The sequence below is a fragment of the Ictidomys tridecemlineatus genome, chromosome 10, assembly GCF_052094955.1.
Source record: "Ictidomys tridecemlineatus isolate mIctTri1 chromosome 10, mIctTri1.hap1, whole genome shotgun sequence".
Lineage (NCBI taxonomy): Eukaryota > Metazoa > Chordata > Mammalia > Rodentia > Sciuridae > Ictidomys > Ictidomys tridecemlineatus.
In genome coordinates, this window is record NC_135486.1 from 91,316,695 (window position 1) to 91,334,821 (window position 18,127).

General features: G+C 39.1%; 1 protein-coding gene across 5 annotated transcripts in view; it reads left to right on the forward strand.

Moving 5' to 3' along the window:
* Positions 1-15,137, forward strand: part of Nrp1 (neuropilin 1) — a 140,867-nt gene extending 125,730 nt beyond the window's left edge. For all 5 annotated transcript variants that reach the window (XM_078023424.1, XM_078023426.1, XM_078023425.1 and 2 more), the window contains 5 exons: positions 2,074-2,211; positions 6,657-6,928; positions 7,411-7,507; positions 9,898-9,948; positions 12,202-15,137. In XM_078023424.1, coding sequence (XP_077879550.1) covers positions 2,074-2,211; positions 6,657-6,928; positions 7,411-7,507; positions 9,898-9,948; positions 12,202-12,491 — 848 coding nt within the window. In that variant the 3' untranslated portion in view covers positions 12,492-15,137. The remainder of the gene's footprint in view (positions 1-2,073; positions 2,212-6,656; positions 6,929-7,410; positions 7,508-9,897; positions 9,949-12,201) is intronic.
* Positions 15,138-18,127: the final 2,990 nt, after the last annotated feature.

Genomic DNA, 18,127 nt, shown 5'->3' on the forward strand with positions numbered 1-18,127 from the left:
CCCTTCTCTGGTCATTACAAGAATGTCCAAGTTCATATACTTCATGTAATTAGAATGTTAATAGTCAAAATAATGGACGATGTGGTTTTCTGCACTGTCGTGTAAATTTAATGTATTAACAAGGCAGATAGAATCAGAAATGTGTGTACTGTAATGGCTTTCTGCCCTCCTGTATGTATGTGTCTCATAAAGTACATTTCAGGAGAAAAATCAAAACGGTACTTACAGTAACATTTTCCAATATTAACATTCTCTAACATGAGATTATGCAACAGTACATTCCAGGGCCAGGGACATTAACATCCGAAGTTGCTCAACCATTCTTTCACTGTTTAGTGGACTATTTCTTCTGCACAATTCATCTTGTTGCACCAGAGTGTGGTCAGTTTGGAGGAGAGTTTCTCATTCCTTAAGGAGCCCTGTTTCATGGTTATGATAGACTAGACATGAAATACACCTCTCCAATGACACTATAGCTGCAAAACACAGCCCTTCTGTACTCACTGACCATGCTCACATTAAATACACCTCAAGGCTTACTTCGTTTTTCCAAAGTGGCCCTGTCCACCCTTTGAGAGGTCACATTAATATTGGGGAATCCATCCTGCTCAGTTTTAACTATCCATATAGCGGGTTCCTTCCAAAATTTGACATTAGCCTTGAAAAAGGTTCCTTGGAAACCAGAAATGTGGAGTAGATCATCCTTATCTATTTAATAAATCTTTCCATTAAAATTCCTCTGGCCCTTGTTAAAGTGGGGGAAGGGGCAGTGGAGACCCAGACACAGAGGGGGAAGCAAGAAAATCTGTGTTAAACACTTGGGCAAGTTAAAGAAAAGCTCAAAATGAGATCTGGTCTCAGCCTGACCCTAAGGCAGCACTATCCAGACTTCCATTATTGTTCATAGCAGTTCTTTTGAGGCTTAAGTTCAATTGGCTAGACGCCCTCATCTTTCTATCCGTTTCAATGCTGCCATCTTGTGGCTTGCCTGAACTCAAGGAGACCCACAGGCCCTCCTTCACTGGAGAAAATAGCCCTTTTGTATGCCTCTCTTCGTTTAGGGGGAGGTAAGTGTGGGACAGACAGAGCATGAGAATTTCATCTTTAGAATTATCCTTATTGCTAGCTTATTTTTTACCAAAACAAATTCCTAGTATCAATGATTTCCTGTTTTCCATTCTTAAAATGTCTAGCTCCTTTCAAAAAGGAGGAATAAAAGAATAAAGCTATGAGTTTTAGCACACAACCATCGTCAGCACCTTGTAAAAACCATGAGTTGAATCATTCCTGTGAATCTATTCATGCTTTCTTTTCAGCTTCCAAAGGAAGCATTCTGAAGATTAAAAAAATTAAAATGGGTGCCTATTTTAATGTGCTTTGGCTTTTCATGACCTTGCACTGGGGTTTTAAGTGGAGCGAACAATTTATATGCAAATTTAGAAATTCACTAAAAAAGCAGAAACTTATTCTTAAATTAATTGACCTGATGGAAATTCAGGGGAAAAAATAGTCTTAAGAAAATACTGCAAAGATTTCTACCCTGACTGGCACTAAAGACCTGAAACATCAGCTGGTGGGGTGCAAACAGCTTCCAGGGTGAGGCATTCAACCAACCCTCATCTCTAGGTTTTTGAGATTTGGGGGTCTATCTCTAATAACATTCTTTTCATTGATGGATATCAATTTATATGGCTCATCCTCAAGAACAGACTGTCTTTCATGTTAAATACTGTGGAAATAAGGAAAATGCTGCAAATGTAATATATGTGCCTTGGAAAGTAGCCTTCCTGGAAGTTTTATGTAAACCCAATTTGACAGGCAGTCCATAATCTTTTTAAAACTGGATACAAAATAATAGTAATACTAAATGGGATTTTGCAAACATTTTGACATCTCCATACATCAATTGATTTCTTGGTAATCCTGGATTTTGTGGCTTTCCCAGAATTTTTGAACGGATGTGAAGTTATAAAAATCATGCTGTTCGTGATCGTATAAAAGGCCTTTCTGACCCTGAATGATTAAATTTGCCTTTCTCTGCTTGTCTCTGTTTTTCCTTTCCACCCACTGAAGAGTTTCCAACATATGGTTTTAACTGTGAGTTTGGCTGGGGCTCTCACAAGACATTCTGTCACTGGGAACATGACAATCACGTACAGCTCAAGTGGAGTGTCCTCACCAGCAAAACAGGACCCATTCAGGATCATACAGGTAAAGAGGAGGGCACTGTGGTCTAAGGGCATTGCAAATCCTTTTTTGGTAAAAGAAGGTACTACTGGGGGTTGGGAGTGTCTGGTACTTGTGAATTTAGGGGCCTTGGAAAATGCTATAATCAGTTGCTGATTTTCTGAATAAACAAAGTCTCATTCCCAGATAGAGAAGAGCTTAGGGCAAATAATGGGAATATGATTGAATTGAGCCACTGACTAGCCTCCTTTAAGAGCAGCAAACTGGGAAAGAATGGGTGAATTGATTCTCATCTTACACTTTTTTCCTGAACTTTTTACTGAAACAATTTTAAGCATATTCAACAGCAGAAAACGAAAGAGTGAGCCCTATATGAGCATACCTCTCCTTCAACAATAATCACATCATAAGAATCTTATTTCTTCTCTATCATCCCTGACTCTGGATTATTTATCTCTGTCATTCCCAACTCTGGATTACTTTATATCAAGGCAATATGTGTTTTCACTGATTTTACAACTATGGAAGCAAGAGGCCAGTCCGATGCTTACAAAATGGGTAAGATTCTTATTCACTGGGGCAAGCCTTTTAAATCTTTTCCTCCTGCCATGTAGGAACCTGACCACACCCCAGCTCACAACCCATCCTCCCCTCCTCCCTTGTTTTTCTCCTAAGATTAATGAGTGAGGAAGGAAGGAATTAGAAAACAAAGAGAGCTGACATTGGCTCCAGTGAACTCTTTTTCCACCTCCATCCTGTTCCCCTCCTAATCATTTTATCACCCAACTTCGAGGTACCATATAAATAAACAGTAGGGTCCTGCCAAGAAGACTCTCTCTCTCTCTCTCTCTCTCTCTCTCTCTCTCTCTCACACACACACACACACACACACACACACACACATACAAACTACACTTAAATAAACATACTTACAACAAAACCCAAATTCCTACTCCACTCAGTGATAAAGAACAGAAGACTAAGACTCAAATAATGGCTTCCCATAAGGTACCTCAGAGGGGCATTTGGAGATGCTGAGAAATCTGATTAAGTTCTCTCTGGACTGGTAGAGTGGATGACTGGGTCTGTGGGCTGACGGCTGGGCACAGGGCTCTTCATGTATTTCCCATTTTGTTGTTCACTTTTTTCCTCAGTGAACATAACCATTAAGTAGGTTGAATAGGCCTCCTTCCACCACGGCTACCTCCTTGCCTAATGAGAATGACAAGGAAATTGGATAAAATTGGACTTCTTCAATTCTGAGACACTTTCCATTGAATCTTAAGACAAGCAGTTTTAGAAAACTTAAAATACTTTGACTGTAAATGGCACTGTACATATAAATGGCATCAAATTAACTAAATGCAATTAGCTGAAATGAAGGCAGTAATGGTGGAAAAATTGATGCAAAGTGAAGCAAAATGGCTCAGTAGGATCTGACATTCAAAGGAGGTTAAAAGCTATGTTAGCCAGAGACAAAAGCTAAAAGGCTTGCAGAAGTAAAGTGCTAATTGAGAAAATGAAGACAGAGTTCCTGACCCAGAACTGTGATAAAACCCCTGAAAGGGAAAATATCAGCGCTTTATGTGTTGGAGTATCAGAGAAGGAGAGCTCGTCTTAGATTAACAGCTGAGAAGTGTGATTCAGAAGGATTTGGCTCTTTTGTTCTCCCAGCCACCCAGATTTTCTTGGCTGTGGTACCAGGTCTGCTCTGACTAGAAAGAGCCTCCCACAGCATGAGAAATACAATCGTCTGAGAGAGATGGGTGAGCCTGATGTCTTAAAGGCAGGAACTTGTTAACAAGAAAAAAAATCTAGATAAAAAGAGCTATACATATAGTTCACATACACTCACAGATGGACATTGGATAATATATAGCATTTTTTAACAATACTATTTGGAACTTTGCAAATCAGACATTGAGGTATTATTATTATTACTACTATTTAGTGAAAATGCCCAATTTTGAATTGAAAGGAATCCCACTTGGTTTGATCTACGTTTGATCTCATAAGTATTAAAACTATGTACTTCCTTATAGAAGATGCCTAAAGTTCAGCCTCTTTGCCTCATTCATTGGACAAATGTTTTGGGGGTAACTCTTTTACATGGCAGAAGCTGTGTTGGACATTGTGTAGGGTATATGCAAATATAGTCATAGATCCCTTTATGTTCACATGGGATTGGTTCCAGGACCCCCACAGATATCAAAACCTATAGATGCTCAAGTCCTGTGTATAAAATGACATGGTATTTGCATAGAACCTACCAACATCCTCCTGTGTACTTTAAATCATCTCCAGGTTTCTTATAATACCTACCATAAAGTAAATTCTATGTCACTAATTCTTAGCCCATATTGTTTAGGAAACAATGACAAGGGGAAAACAGTCTGTACCTGTTCGACTATGATGCAGTCTTCTTTTCAAATATTTTCCATCAGAGATTAATTAAATCTATGAATGTGAAACTCATGGATGCAGAAGGCAGATTGCACAGCACCATTTTGTACAAGGGTCTTGTGCATGGACTTTGCTTCCATGGGGTCCTGTAAGCACCCTGCTGCAGATATTGAAGGACTGTTGTATACAGAAGGGCATTCTTGCACTTGAGGAGCTCACAATCTGGTTGTGTGTGAGAAACCATTACAGTGCCACTGAGTGAGGGCATTCAGTGGCAGAGATGAGCTGTGATTTTAAAAGAACATGGAAGGGGTCAGAGGAAGAGGTCCTGTCTTAGAAACTGGCTAAGCTAGGCTTATTTTAATGAGTTACAAGTTGGAGTGGTTGGACAGATGCTTCATGTACAGTAGTTAGATTTATGGCAGGCAAGTGCTATGAAGAAATCCGGATGGGCATAAGGCAGGAGAGAGCAACTGAGGAATTTTAAGCAGAGGAATGATATGAGTGAATTTTTAAAAGACTACAGTGGCAGCAGGGCAGAGCTGTGAGGCACTTCTCAGGCAGCCTTCCTCTCTCCACCAATGACCAACTCTCTCCTTCTTTCTACCACCTGTTCCCCAACTAGCCTAACTAAACACCAAAAAATAAGCTCATAAATAGGCTCCATAAATGCATTTCCTCTCTGCAGCATTGCCAACTTCAGTCTTTTTCCAGAAGGTTGGAGATGCTGAGGCAGGGTGGGTGTATTTTTTCCCTGCCCATCTCAGTGGACCAATCAGTCACAGCACTATCATACAGGCAGGTGACCATGGCTTGGTGGGACAAAACAAATCCCAGGAGTAAATGAATCTGCTTGAACACAAGGGAACCTCCACAAGGGCAGAGTGAGAGAGATGTACCATACATCCTGCTAGAGTTTTGGCTTATTTACACCCTTTTTTCATTTACTTGGTTTTAAAGAGAGTGTTGGGGGTTGGAGACGGGGATCTTATGTAGGCAGTCAGGTAAGGAAAGAAAGCTGCTCACTATCACCCACTTCCACCCAGACACTGTTGATACAGGTGATCAGACACAAGGACATGCCCACATATGCACAGTGAAAAGGGGCCTTGCAAACACATAAGCCTCCTGGGCAGCAAACAAAACATCCTGCTGTCCACCGAGGCTGAGCATCACATTCACACTTACATCAGGTGAGGCATAAGAGTCAGTGATTTCTATTTGCAGAGCAAACAGTGAAACATGAGTTGTGTGTTTAGACCAGGTGGTGGCAGGAGGAAATGTTCCCACTGGGGGTAATTAAAAGCAAAGCCAAGAGTCAATCCTCACCACTCCGCAAGTGTCGACGTTGCCAGAATGGCACATTCTAATGAGCCTCAAAAAATGCAACCTTGCTTCTCCTTGAACCAGAAGTACATCAAATAGAAGCTGGACTCAGAGTTGACAATCAGGCTCTTGGGCTATGTTTAAGGAATTCATAGAAACATTGACATAAACTAAGATAATCAAATTTAAAAAGAATGAGCAAAAAGAATTACTAGTTTTTTTGCAAAAACCACAGCTTTATTATTGTCAAGTGACCAAAGCACCATAACCAACCAGAAGTCCTACTGCTCAGATGATGAATATGAAGACATCAAAACTATTCCATTCGATGTTTGTGTTTACTTAGTTACTACTGAAATGATCTTAAAGTCACATTAAAATAAATGTTCTTAGACAGTGAGACCACTTTCTATGCAATCTGGGTACAAATGTGCTTCCAATCTACCTATCAAAGGTACCAAGGTCAACTTGCATCATAGCTTTGTCTATTTGACAATGCGTTCCAGACATCGACTATTCAAATCAGTATGGCTTGGCAGCCTTCCCCCAATCAAATGTTAACTTGCAGAAGTTTAGAATAGGAACTCTGTGCCTTTCCTGGGCATTTTCCTTCCGTAGGATATCTGGGTTCTTCATGCTCAGCTTAGAAAAGAAATGTTGATTGATGGATCTTGAAAGGAAAGAAACAAAGGAGCACATACTTTGGCCACACTCCCTAACACAGTTCTTTGTCACATCAGGAGATGGCAACTTCATCTATTCCCAAGCTGATGAAAATCAGAAGGGCAAAGTGGCCCGCCTGGTGAGCCCTGTGGTCTATTCCCAGAACTCTGCCCACTGCATGACCTTCTGGTATCACATGTCTGGTTCCCACGTGGGCACCCTGCGGGTCAAACTGCGCTACCAGAAGCCAGAGGAGTATGATCAGCTAGTCTGGATGGCCATTGGACACCAAGGAGACCACTGGAAGGAAGGGCGTGTCTTGCTCCACAAGTCTCTGAAACTCTATCAGGTATGACCCCCTTTCCTAGGTTGGAGAGGAAAATAGGTTCAGGAAGCTGGGATAATATTTGAAAGGTTATGCAAATGAGATGCAGGAATACTTCCAAAAATGATTTTAGGTATTTCCTAAACCTGAGCTATTGCTGCAGGGATAATTATCTCCATAGTATATTTCACAGTCTCCTAGTTTATAAGAAGAGAAACAATTTGCCGAGAAAAGGGAAAGGCTTCTTGGTTATCTATTTCGGAGCTGTCACAAGATATCATTGCTGGTTTTTCCCCATTTTAAAGTTTGTGTTATAGAAAGAGAATGTAAGGAGAAGTTCTCTGCCATCACCAGGCAGTTGATATGGATTGATGAGCAGAGTGTGTGCTTATGCGATATCTCATGAATTTAATTTATGTGTCATTGCTTTGGCTGAACAAGCACTTGTAAACACTGCTATTTGGGATGAGCATTCAAATACTGTGAAAATGATCTCATTCTGTTAGGTGATTTTTGAGGGCGAAATCGGAAAAGGAAATCTCGGCGGGATTGCCGTGGATGACATTAGCATTAATAACCACATTTCGCAAGAGGACTGTGCAAGTAAGTACAAGTTTTATGTAGAAACAATAGAGCACTTGCCATTGATAGTCATTGACTTGCTCATTTAGAACAAAATTTCAGCATAAACTGTAGGCACATTCACATGAAATGCATATTCTGGTGCAATGGGTTTAAAATTGAGCCAGTCTTCCATACCCTACCCTCTGACCTAACCTAGTTCATTTAGACTGTCTGATTGGTGCCTCCAAAATTTGATCAACAATGTGGATTCCAAAGATTTTATCAAAGCAGAAAGAGCTTACAAACTACATATGGCATACCCAAACATTTTGATAAAAAGTGGAAAGCTCAGACATCTGGATAATTCCAAATATCTGAGTATATAAACAAAACAGCAGGCTTTTGAAAATTTTGATCACAGTGAACTTAATAAGATTATATTGTTAATGAATCACATAAACCAACATTCTTTTTGTAAATAAGTAGATGTTTCTGACTCTAAAGAAAGCCGAAATGACTTGAAGGATAAATGAATTCAGAGACTGCCTACTGTTTCGGAGTTGATCTGTATGGGTCTGGTACTATATGCATAAAAAATCTGACATAGAAAACCAATTCATATTCCCTAGTTCTTGATATATAATTACAAATAGCATCACTAATGGCAATGTAATAGCACAGCAATTAGTCTTAAGCTCCATTTGCTACACTTAAACTTTTGTTATATATCATTATATAATAGGACGTTAATTATTCTGAAAATGGAATAAGCCTATTGGGCAAATTTAAGACAAAGGAGGCCTGTTGGCTTTAATAGATTTTTTGGTCATTTCATCAACTACAAAGCTTTTATTATACAATATATTGAATGTGTATAATTCCTAAAGTAGCAATAATTTGATAGGGTCAATTGAAGAAATTGTGTGGGGGGGAATTCAGATCTGTTTTTCATTGTATGTAAGGAAATCTATTTAATGCCATAAGCCCTAGCAGATCTTCACACAAATGATACAGTGTAGTATTTCAGTTGCAGCAGTTTTACAAATCACCCATGTCCAAGTCTACTGCAATTAAAATGTGTATTTCAAATAGTTACACAGTGCATGTAATATCATTGCTTTCCCATTCCAAGTTGAGAATAATGTTGGTGATATTTTAGGGATGTGAGCACAAGCTAAAACAAAGAAATAAAATTAAATTCAGCTGAAGAAGCTTTAACTGATCATACACTATGTGCCAAGTGCCACTGTGAGTGTAGATTAAGACAATTCTGTGAGCCTTTTGCTTTTTGTGATTCGTCTACTTAGCTGTAGGTGCTAGCAGCTATTATCCTTAGAAAATAATAACCAGAGTTCCATTTGAGTACTTTATTTACATGTCAAAGATAATTACATAATTATTCTTCAAATACATATTCTTGAACATCTAGCCACGGGTGATATTACAGTATAAACTAGTTATTAATTATTCATTCATTCATACAACAAAAATTTATTAAAGCCCCTATTATGTGCTAGACATTATCTTAAATTCTAGACAGTATTCTATAGCAATGAACAAAAAGCTCAAAACTCTCCCCTCCCCTATTCTCAGTACTATGAAAGATATTGGGACTTTACTTCTTCCAGAGAATTCTATTTTATTTTATTTATTTTTGATAATACACATGATACAGTTTCTTGCCTCAAGAGTTACCTTGCGGGGCTGGGGCTTTAGCTCAGTTTGGCAGAACACTTACCTAACACATGTGAGACACTGGGTTCGATCCTTAGCACCACATAAAAATAAATAAATAAAATAAAGCATGCTGTCCATCTACAATTACAAAAAAAAAAAATTAAAAAAAATAAAAGAGTTACCTTGCTATTTGGGAAGCCAAACTAATATGCACCAAACTTAGGAAACAGTCATCTATAAACTATAGCCTGGTAACCATAGGTACAACCCCACTTCTCTTTCCAAGAGCCAGATTTTCCCATATTCCAAATGCCCAAACTAGGTCTCTCCACCCTTCTCTTCTAAAACAACACACACTAATGATAGCCATGCTACCAGGATTTCCATGTGACCCCTCAAAGGGAGTGATGCACCTGATGCCACCAACTTTAAAGTCATTTCACATGGACTCTGTATTGCTCAACAGTGTCATTTGGTGGATTTGGATTGTACTAAAAACTTCGTAAGGGGGGCTGGGGTTGTGGCTCAGCAGTAGTGCACTCATCTGGCATATGTGAAGCACTAGATTTGATCCTCAGCACCACATTAAAATAAATAAATAAATAAAATAAAGGTATGTGTCCATCTACAATTTAACTCTATAGGAAGCCCAGCTGAGGTGTATGCCCATGTGCATATGTGTGTGTCTATGCTGTGTGTATTATATTTTGTTGGCAGTTCAAATATCTTTTCAATTTTGTTTGACTTATCAGAACCAGCAGACCCGGATAAAAAGAACACAGAAATTAAAATTGATGAAACAGGTAAATATGTTTTGTGGACAAATTATTTTTAAACTTCTTGTGCCTTTCATTATGTATGTCTGTGAAGAAACTTCCCTGGAACTCTAATACACTGACATATCAAAGCAGTTTGAATAAAATAAACATGTATGCCTGAGGCACTGAGTTAGTGGATTGGATTGCAGTCACAGAATACCCTTTCCTAAGCTGCCCATAGGACTTTTGGAACCTCAATGACAGCTTGGTTTATTATATAAGTGCGGCTCACCCTGGCCTTTACCTGCCTGAGCTTTATTGCTGAGGGATAGTCAAGTGAAATGCTGTTATTTTATAGTTATGAAGATAGAAAACTAGTGAAGACTATTTTCATACGACAATTTGACACCAACTCAATTTTTTGCATTTCGTTGATATGCAGGTAAAATCCTTAAGAGTCTAGAGCCCTGGCTGTGTGCAGTGGCACATGTCTATAATCCTGGCAGCTCAGCAGGCTGAGACTGAGGTAGCTAAACTTATAAGAGGATTGCAAGTTCAAAGGCAGCCTCAGCAATTTAGCAAGGGCCCGAGCAACTTAGTGAGACCCTGTCTCAAAGTAAAAGATTAAAAAAGTATTGGGGGTGTGGCTTAGTGGTTAAGTGCACCTGGGTTTAATCTCTGGTACCAAAATAAAAATTTAAAAAAAATTAAAAATAGAATCTACAGCCCAATTTCTAGAATGATCTGTAGCATTTGATCCATCTTTTCCCATCTTCCTCTACTGGAACCCTGGTTTGGTGATGATGATGGCAGTGTTGATAAGGATTTACTGAGGAACCACTATGTTCCAAGCATTTCATATACATTACCCCCATTTAAACCTCACAGCAGCTCCATTGGGTATGTTTATCTGCATTTTATAGATGAGACTAAAACTTAAGTGATGCAGCTAATTAGATGGTAGCCTTGGACTTTAGTTTGATTAAGTCTAAAATGTGTTTCATTTAACACTGCTTTGGATCAAATGCAAGACATTTGGTCAGAGTTAGGCTTTGCCTGGTGTTATTTTATTCCCAGAAGTTCCTCCTGGCTGGCTCTGGGGGTTGTTGGACACTTGCCCCAACATTACTCATAGCTGCTGCAGGCAGCACTGCACCCAGAACATCAGTGTTCATCACCAACTGTTGCCATTAGAAACGTGGTCCTAGATAGCCAGACCTGGGCTTGAGACAAATAAACATGGCACTATGCTGTTGAAAATATTAACACATTTCCAAGTCCACACAGTGATGTAAACTTTATTAGACGCTGTTTCAAAACAATATTTCATCAAGGGAGAGAATATTAATATGCCCCTAAGGCTTGTTTTCCCCTGGTTAGGGATTTGCATCTCATATTTTTAGTTTTCGTTGATTGGAATCTTTGTTGATGAGAACATCATTAAGTAAACACCACGCATGTTGCACATTAGCATTTTAGTCCTGTTCTAGTAGCAGGTAATTAGGCTCAAAGCTCCCATGTTAATAATTTCTCCTGTTCCACTCTAAAGAAAACATGTCCCCAGTGACTCAGCTGCAGAGCAGTGTAACCGTCTCCAGTGAAACTACCAGCGTTGTGGAGACGCTGATTATTAAATGTCTTCAATTCAGCATGACACAGACACGCTTTCTTGATTTGAGCCACAAAACCTTTTATACCAGCATTCTCGTTCTGAAAGATCTGTCCTTCTTTAGGGAAACTGCTGTAGACTTGGGGAAAACCTTGTTTAACTTGCCAGTTTCCCAGGTGGGAGAATAAACACATAGGTAAACTGAGCCGGACTCAGGGAATGTTCTTGGAAGCTCAGCACTGAAAGTATCCCTGTGCCTTGGATTGTAGTCAGAGACATGCACAGGGAACATTTAATACACCCCACCCCAAACTACCCCCTCACACACACACACACACAAACTAGGCAAATGATGACTATTTGGCAAAGTGTAATGACCGTGTATCTGGCCCAAGATGATAAACATAGATTACAATCTAGTGCAAACAGAGACTGCATGAAATCTGAATTAGATTAAAACATAAACCTCACTGTTGATGCAGAATCCTCTTTTTCTATGTGCTAAACTCTCTGCCTCAATCCCAGCCCCCTCACCTCCCACACCTCACTCCCAACAACCAGTCAAAGGTGACAGGCAAAAACTGGAGCCTGGAACTTACTCTAATTTCTTTTCTCTTTCTGGATTTTTCTGTCTGCTCTCATCTGGTCCATCCGTGGTGCTCATGGAGTCAATTTTGTCTCATCCTCAGGTAGCACCCCAGGATACGAAGGCGAGGGAGAAAGCGACAAGAACATCTCTAGGAAGCCGGGCAATGTGCTGAAGACCTTGGATCCCATCCTTATCACCATCATAGCTATGAGTGCCCTGGGGGTCCTCTTGGGCGCTGTCTGTGGGGTCGTGCTGTATTGTGCTTGTTGGCACAATGGGATGTCAGAAAGAAACTTGTCAGCCCTGGAGAACTATAACTTTGAACTCGTGGACGGTGTGAAGTTGAAAAAAGACAAACTGAATACACAGAGTACATATTCAGAGGCATGAAGGCGGACGGAGGTGAAAAGACAAGTTGGAGAATCCAAGTGGAAGGACTTAACTTTGAGCGTGCTGGGGAACTGTTGATCTGCTTTCACTGTACAGGCTGGGAAGTGCGTTGATGACACTGAGCCAGGCTTTTCTCAGGAGCTTCAATGAGTATGGCCGACAGACATGAACAAGTGAGCTGTGTTAACAATCGGAATCATGTACAGTCAGCTTTCTTCTGTTGGTTTAATTTGAATAATCCGATGCTGGTGTTGAGACCAAGTATGATTGACTTAATGATTCATTTCCACTCCCCCTTCTCCCTTCTCTCTCTCTCTCTCTCTCTCTCTCTTTCTCCTCTTCCTTTGATGGATTCTTTTCAGAAACTGTGCAAAATCCAAGATGCTGGCACCAAGTGTATTCAGTGGGGCCCTTTTGATGGACATGCTACCTGTACCCCAGTGTCCAGAATATATTAGCATAACTGCATTTCGGTGGACTCCTGAAGTTGTTCTTGTGTATAATTGCCCACGTCGTGCATAGGCAAAGAAGGATTAGGATGTTTTCTTTTGCAAGTACTGTAGCCTCAGTACCGATATCGTGTGTCAGCTCTGTTTACGAAGCAATACCGTCAAATTTTCTTGATGTTTTCCAGTGTTGTACTAAAAGTCTCGTGCTCGTGAACTCCATACAGGAAACCGTGCCATCACCAAACACTGCTGGCAACTGGGTGTACTGCTGACAACCGCGACAAAAATCCTTGGCACTGGCTAGTCGATGTCCTCTCAAGTGCCTTTCTGTTTGTACTGGTTCATTGTGTTACATTAACGACCCACTCTGTTTCTCACTGGTGAAAGCCCTACTCTTTAATCAAACCTGGTGGCCCACTGACCAAGAAGAAAGTATATTTTAGTGTGAGACGTCAGCCCCCACCCCGGGAAGGCAAGGGCTCTGAAGATTTGGCAACGTGGCTTAATTGTTCTGCTTTGTCTGTAGTTCAAATCCATGTCTCTTGACCCTTTTGTATAAAGCTGCAATATTCTCTCTTATTGTTCTTTCATATGGAATGTATTTTCAAATGTAAACTCTTTGCTCTTTCTCTCCTCTTGTCTTTTTTTCTCTCCTAGAATATAAGCATTTGCCATTGTCCAGAAAAGAAACTTGCAGCTTTAACCTGCTGGTAATGGCAAACAATTTTACTAGACTTTATGTTTAAAAATAAATAAATAAGGGAAATTCCTAACTTTGCCCTCCAAAGTCTAACTTTGGTTTTCTCGTTAACTGGTTAAAGTGACAGTATCTTTTTTCCTTAAGCCATTTGTCTGTCTAAGTTCTGATCAGAATGAGGTTTGATAGAAATGTTTGTGTTTAATGGAAGATGGTGATAAGTTGAGGGAGGAAATAATACTAATTGGCTTTCAAATGAGACCTAAAGGAAGGACTGAAATAAAATCTTCCAAATATCTAAAAAAAAAAAAAAAAAACCATAAAAATTTTACATCCAAATATGCAAAAATGATCCATGTGAACCTTCTTGTTTTGATATTGAGTCAGACAAGGGAAGTGGAAAAGAGAACAGTTAATTTAAGAAAGAAACTATAAATCTTGTTGCCTGGGGGCAGAGTATTTTAAGATAAGGGGGTGGGGGTGGGGGGACCTAAAGTCAAAACAAATGTTTGACAAAAACCAATCCGCAGCAACTCTTAAAAAAATCGACTTGAATGAATGCTTCTAGAAACTTCCAGTGGCTCATAAAGAAAAAGCCTGCCTAGAGCTGGCAAGACCTAAGCCCCTAACAACACAAAGAAATAAATATCTCACAGGCAGCATGTTAATGAACCAAAAGACAATTTGGTTGTTTTGGTGTGTTTTTTGTCACACCATGTGTGGATAAGAATTTTTAGACCTTTCTCCTTTCCTGCATTACTGCAGGGCTCATTCAGATACATTTGTTGGGAGTCGCATTTGCATCGTGGAAGCCACAGTCCCATTCATCTTGTTTTAATGGGATTGAGAATGCCTTTTGGTTCCAGGAAAGTATCGATCACCGGGAAAGAAGAATAGTTTTTTGTTCCCAGAGGCATTCATTCAGTTGTTATAATCATACCAGGAGAAAAGCATTAAGTAAGACTTGATTTTGTTTTTAAGGCAACAGACTTCAAAGTTGTCCTCAGCCAAGGAAAAATGATACTGCAACTTTAAATTTTAAAGTATCTTGCACTGATAAATATATTTAAAAATTATATGTTTATAAAGTTATTAATTTGTAAAGGCAGTGTTACAAAATGTTCAGTTTATATTGTTTTAGATTGTTTCGTAATTTTTAAAGGTGTAAAATAACATATTTTTTCTTTATTGAGATCTATAAAACTTTCTGTAGTAAAATGTTTTCATTTTACTGGTATATTATTGCTTCATGTTTTGTACCATCATAAAACTTTGTGCAAATTTTTTTTACAGAAATTTTTATTTTCTATGACAATATGACACTTGTAAATTGTTGTTTCAAAATGAACAGCAAAGCCTTAACTTTAAATGACATTTGTATTCTAAGACTCTGAGTAGCATAAAAACCACATAAAACTGAACTGTAACTTAAATTCCAAACTATGACTACTACATTCCAAAGAAACAGTTGAATTAAACATTTTCATAAAATATCCCAAACCTGATGGCTTTTATTATATTAGCTCTGTTCTTGTTAAAGAAGTTGGTATCACCCCACCATCCAATAACTTTGAAAAACTTCTTAAGTTCCATTTTTAAAATATCCTCATAATGAGCAAAGATTAACAAGACATTTCCTGAAAGCAGAATATGGGACCAACTTGGACACTATCAAGACAAAGGATTCAGAATTTGGCTTTACATGTGGAAATTTTCAATCCCACAATGTTCTATATTCTACTTGGTAACATTTGTTTTATGACATTCCCAAATAACTGCTGATAAGTTTTGGTCATATAGAAAATAAATGATAAATATTTTTATGCATATACCTATGCTGAATTTAGAGAAGGGAAAAATTGAGAATAGCATTACAACCAGCTGTTTGGTAATTCTTGGGAAAATGCCTAATCCGTCTGGGACCAAAATAACTGGAGAAAATATATAACAAAAACAAAGACAACAGAAATGTTGAGCCAGAGCAGGTGGAGTAGAGTCCTTTAGGAAGTTTATTATAGCAAAATTGGCTCGACCAAACCCCACTGTCCATAGATCAATAATTCTTTCTCTACCCTCCTCTGATTGCAGAAAATCTTAGTACAGAAAACACAGGGACTCCTTGTGGAATGTACTGCTCTGGATCACTCTTCCCAATGAATCAGTATTTCCTCCACTTCCTGCTTTCCTCTGGACACTTCAGGCATCTCCCAAGATTTAACCACGAATGGAAAATATTCCCTTTTGAGAGGATTTTTAGGTCTCTCTGCTTTGAGAAGAGTCAAAGATAGAGATAAAGCAAGCTCATCACTTCCCTAAACTTAAATAAATCCTATTGACATTCATAGATGTTTCCAGAAAATATAATGACCTGCAAGGAATCTATCAGAATTAATCCAGGCATTCTTTCTGAAAAATGCTGAGGACCATGAACTAATATTCTTTGTTTCATTGTTTGAGAAGAGTTTAAGCATGGATACTTTCCATTCCTTATTGCTAGTTAACTGCTAAGCCAAGCTTTCCTCAGGTTTAACAAGGTAAGTCGCTGTATAATACTTTCCAAACTCAGGAATTAAACACGTCATGAGGATTTGTACATTTAACTTAAAACATGAAAATAATTTATTGTCCTGTCTCCTGTCTTTCCTGATAACTCATTGCTACTGGAGCTGAATTGCACTGTATCTTTGTGCAAATCAAATAGACATTCCTTAATGTTTCCATTCTGTAATGTTTCCGCCTCCCAGTGGGAATTAGAACTGTATATGTTGCATTAAAAAGCTGTTCTGCCAAGAAGTAGCTCTTTTCCCTAAACTATATCCACTAAGGGATCTTAAGCAGAATTTCAACTTGGGGTTGAAAAACTTGAATGAAAGGATCCTTACATTGCATGAAACTTAGCATCCAGAAGCATGTGAGAACCAGATGATAACTGTTTTGAAACACTGCAAGACAAAAGATGGGAATGGATCAGAACATCACATTATCACACACACATAACTTGTAAGCCCGCAAGAAAAACACTATGAAGTGACCCTGTCATTTTAGGGTAGAATATGGCAATCTTCTGGGGTGATGGCCTTGTCCTTTTTTTTAGAGAACATTAGCTAATTACACAGTATCTCTGTGATATAAATTTTATAATTTTATTGATTCCACCATATAAATGAGGAATCTAAAGTTCAGAGAGATTAGGTGATGAATCCAGGATGTATTTGGTCTCATCTCCCCTTCCATTTCTTCCACCACTCCATGGCCTGGCAGTAGCTTGCAAGGTGTTCACTAGGGCCCTGCTACTCAAAGAGTGTCCCATGAGGTAGCAGCAGTAGCACCTGGAAGCCTGTTGGAGAGGCAGAATCTCATGCAGTACCCTAGACCCACTGAGTCAATTTTTCCCTCTTATTTTTATTTTTGGTGGACACATCACAATTGTACATATTTATGGGGTCCAATGTGATATTTTGACACATGTGTACATTGTGCAATGATCAAATCCAAGCTTAATGAGAGCCCCGGAGGATCTGCATTCTCATTTATGCGTCAGAAGTCCCCACACAGTCTGCTGCTGCCTGAACAAGGTGTATGAGTGTCTGTATCACTTCTGGTGGTGATTTCTAAACATTCAGAGAAAAGGGAGACGTCTCTGCAGTCTTTACAAAGACCTTTTTAGGAAAGTCTGAGAAAAAGCAACCAGGAAAACTAGTGAATTTGAAATCTCACTCACTAAACCCACAAGCACTGTGTGGTCATTCTGCCTAAGGGCTTGAAAGGGGCCTGGAACATGGACTTTTCTGAGAGGAAAGAGATATTGATACAGTATTTTACTGGATTAAAAATCCTGGAGTGCTAAAGAAGCAAAACACTTTTTCACTCATCATAGTGTAGTCAGGAACAAAGGCAAGCACCAACTTAGGAAGAGCCAAATCCTCCAAAGAAGTTGCCTCAATACCACACAGTTTACCACTGTATGAAGACCAAAATCCTGAGTGATAAAACTAGACTGACCCCTATTTCCTTGATGATTTCTAATCTCCTTCCTTTGGGTTCATCCAAATAAGTGAGAAAGTATCAATTAGAACTTTCTGGTTTAATAGTGACTCCCAAGAGCAACTTTTTCTATGGAGAGTGTCTCACCTCCACATCTTAACACAGTGGTACCTATTTTGATATAGGAACTCGATAGATGGTTAATATTCATAGCAAGAAAACTAATTTTTTCACTATTTTATTATCATAGATGGATGTAGCTTGCTCTTGCAGAATGTTGGATTAGAATGTCCTGTGTTGGTGCTACCTTTTACAGCTTGAATAAGACAGAGACTCAAGAGGACAGAGAGTAGGTTCTTGTATCTTGTAATGCTCTGACCAGTGTTTGGGTATCCCATCTTTTGGGAGGAGGTGGTACTGGGGATTGAAGTCAGGGGTTCTCAACCACTGAGCCACATTCCCAGCCTTATCTTGTATTTTATTTAAAGACAGTATCTCACTGAGTT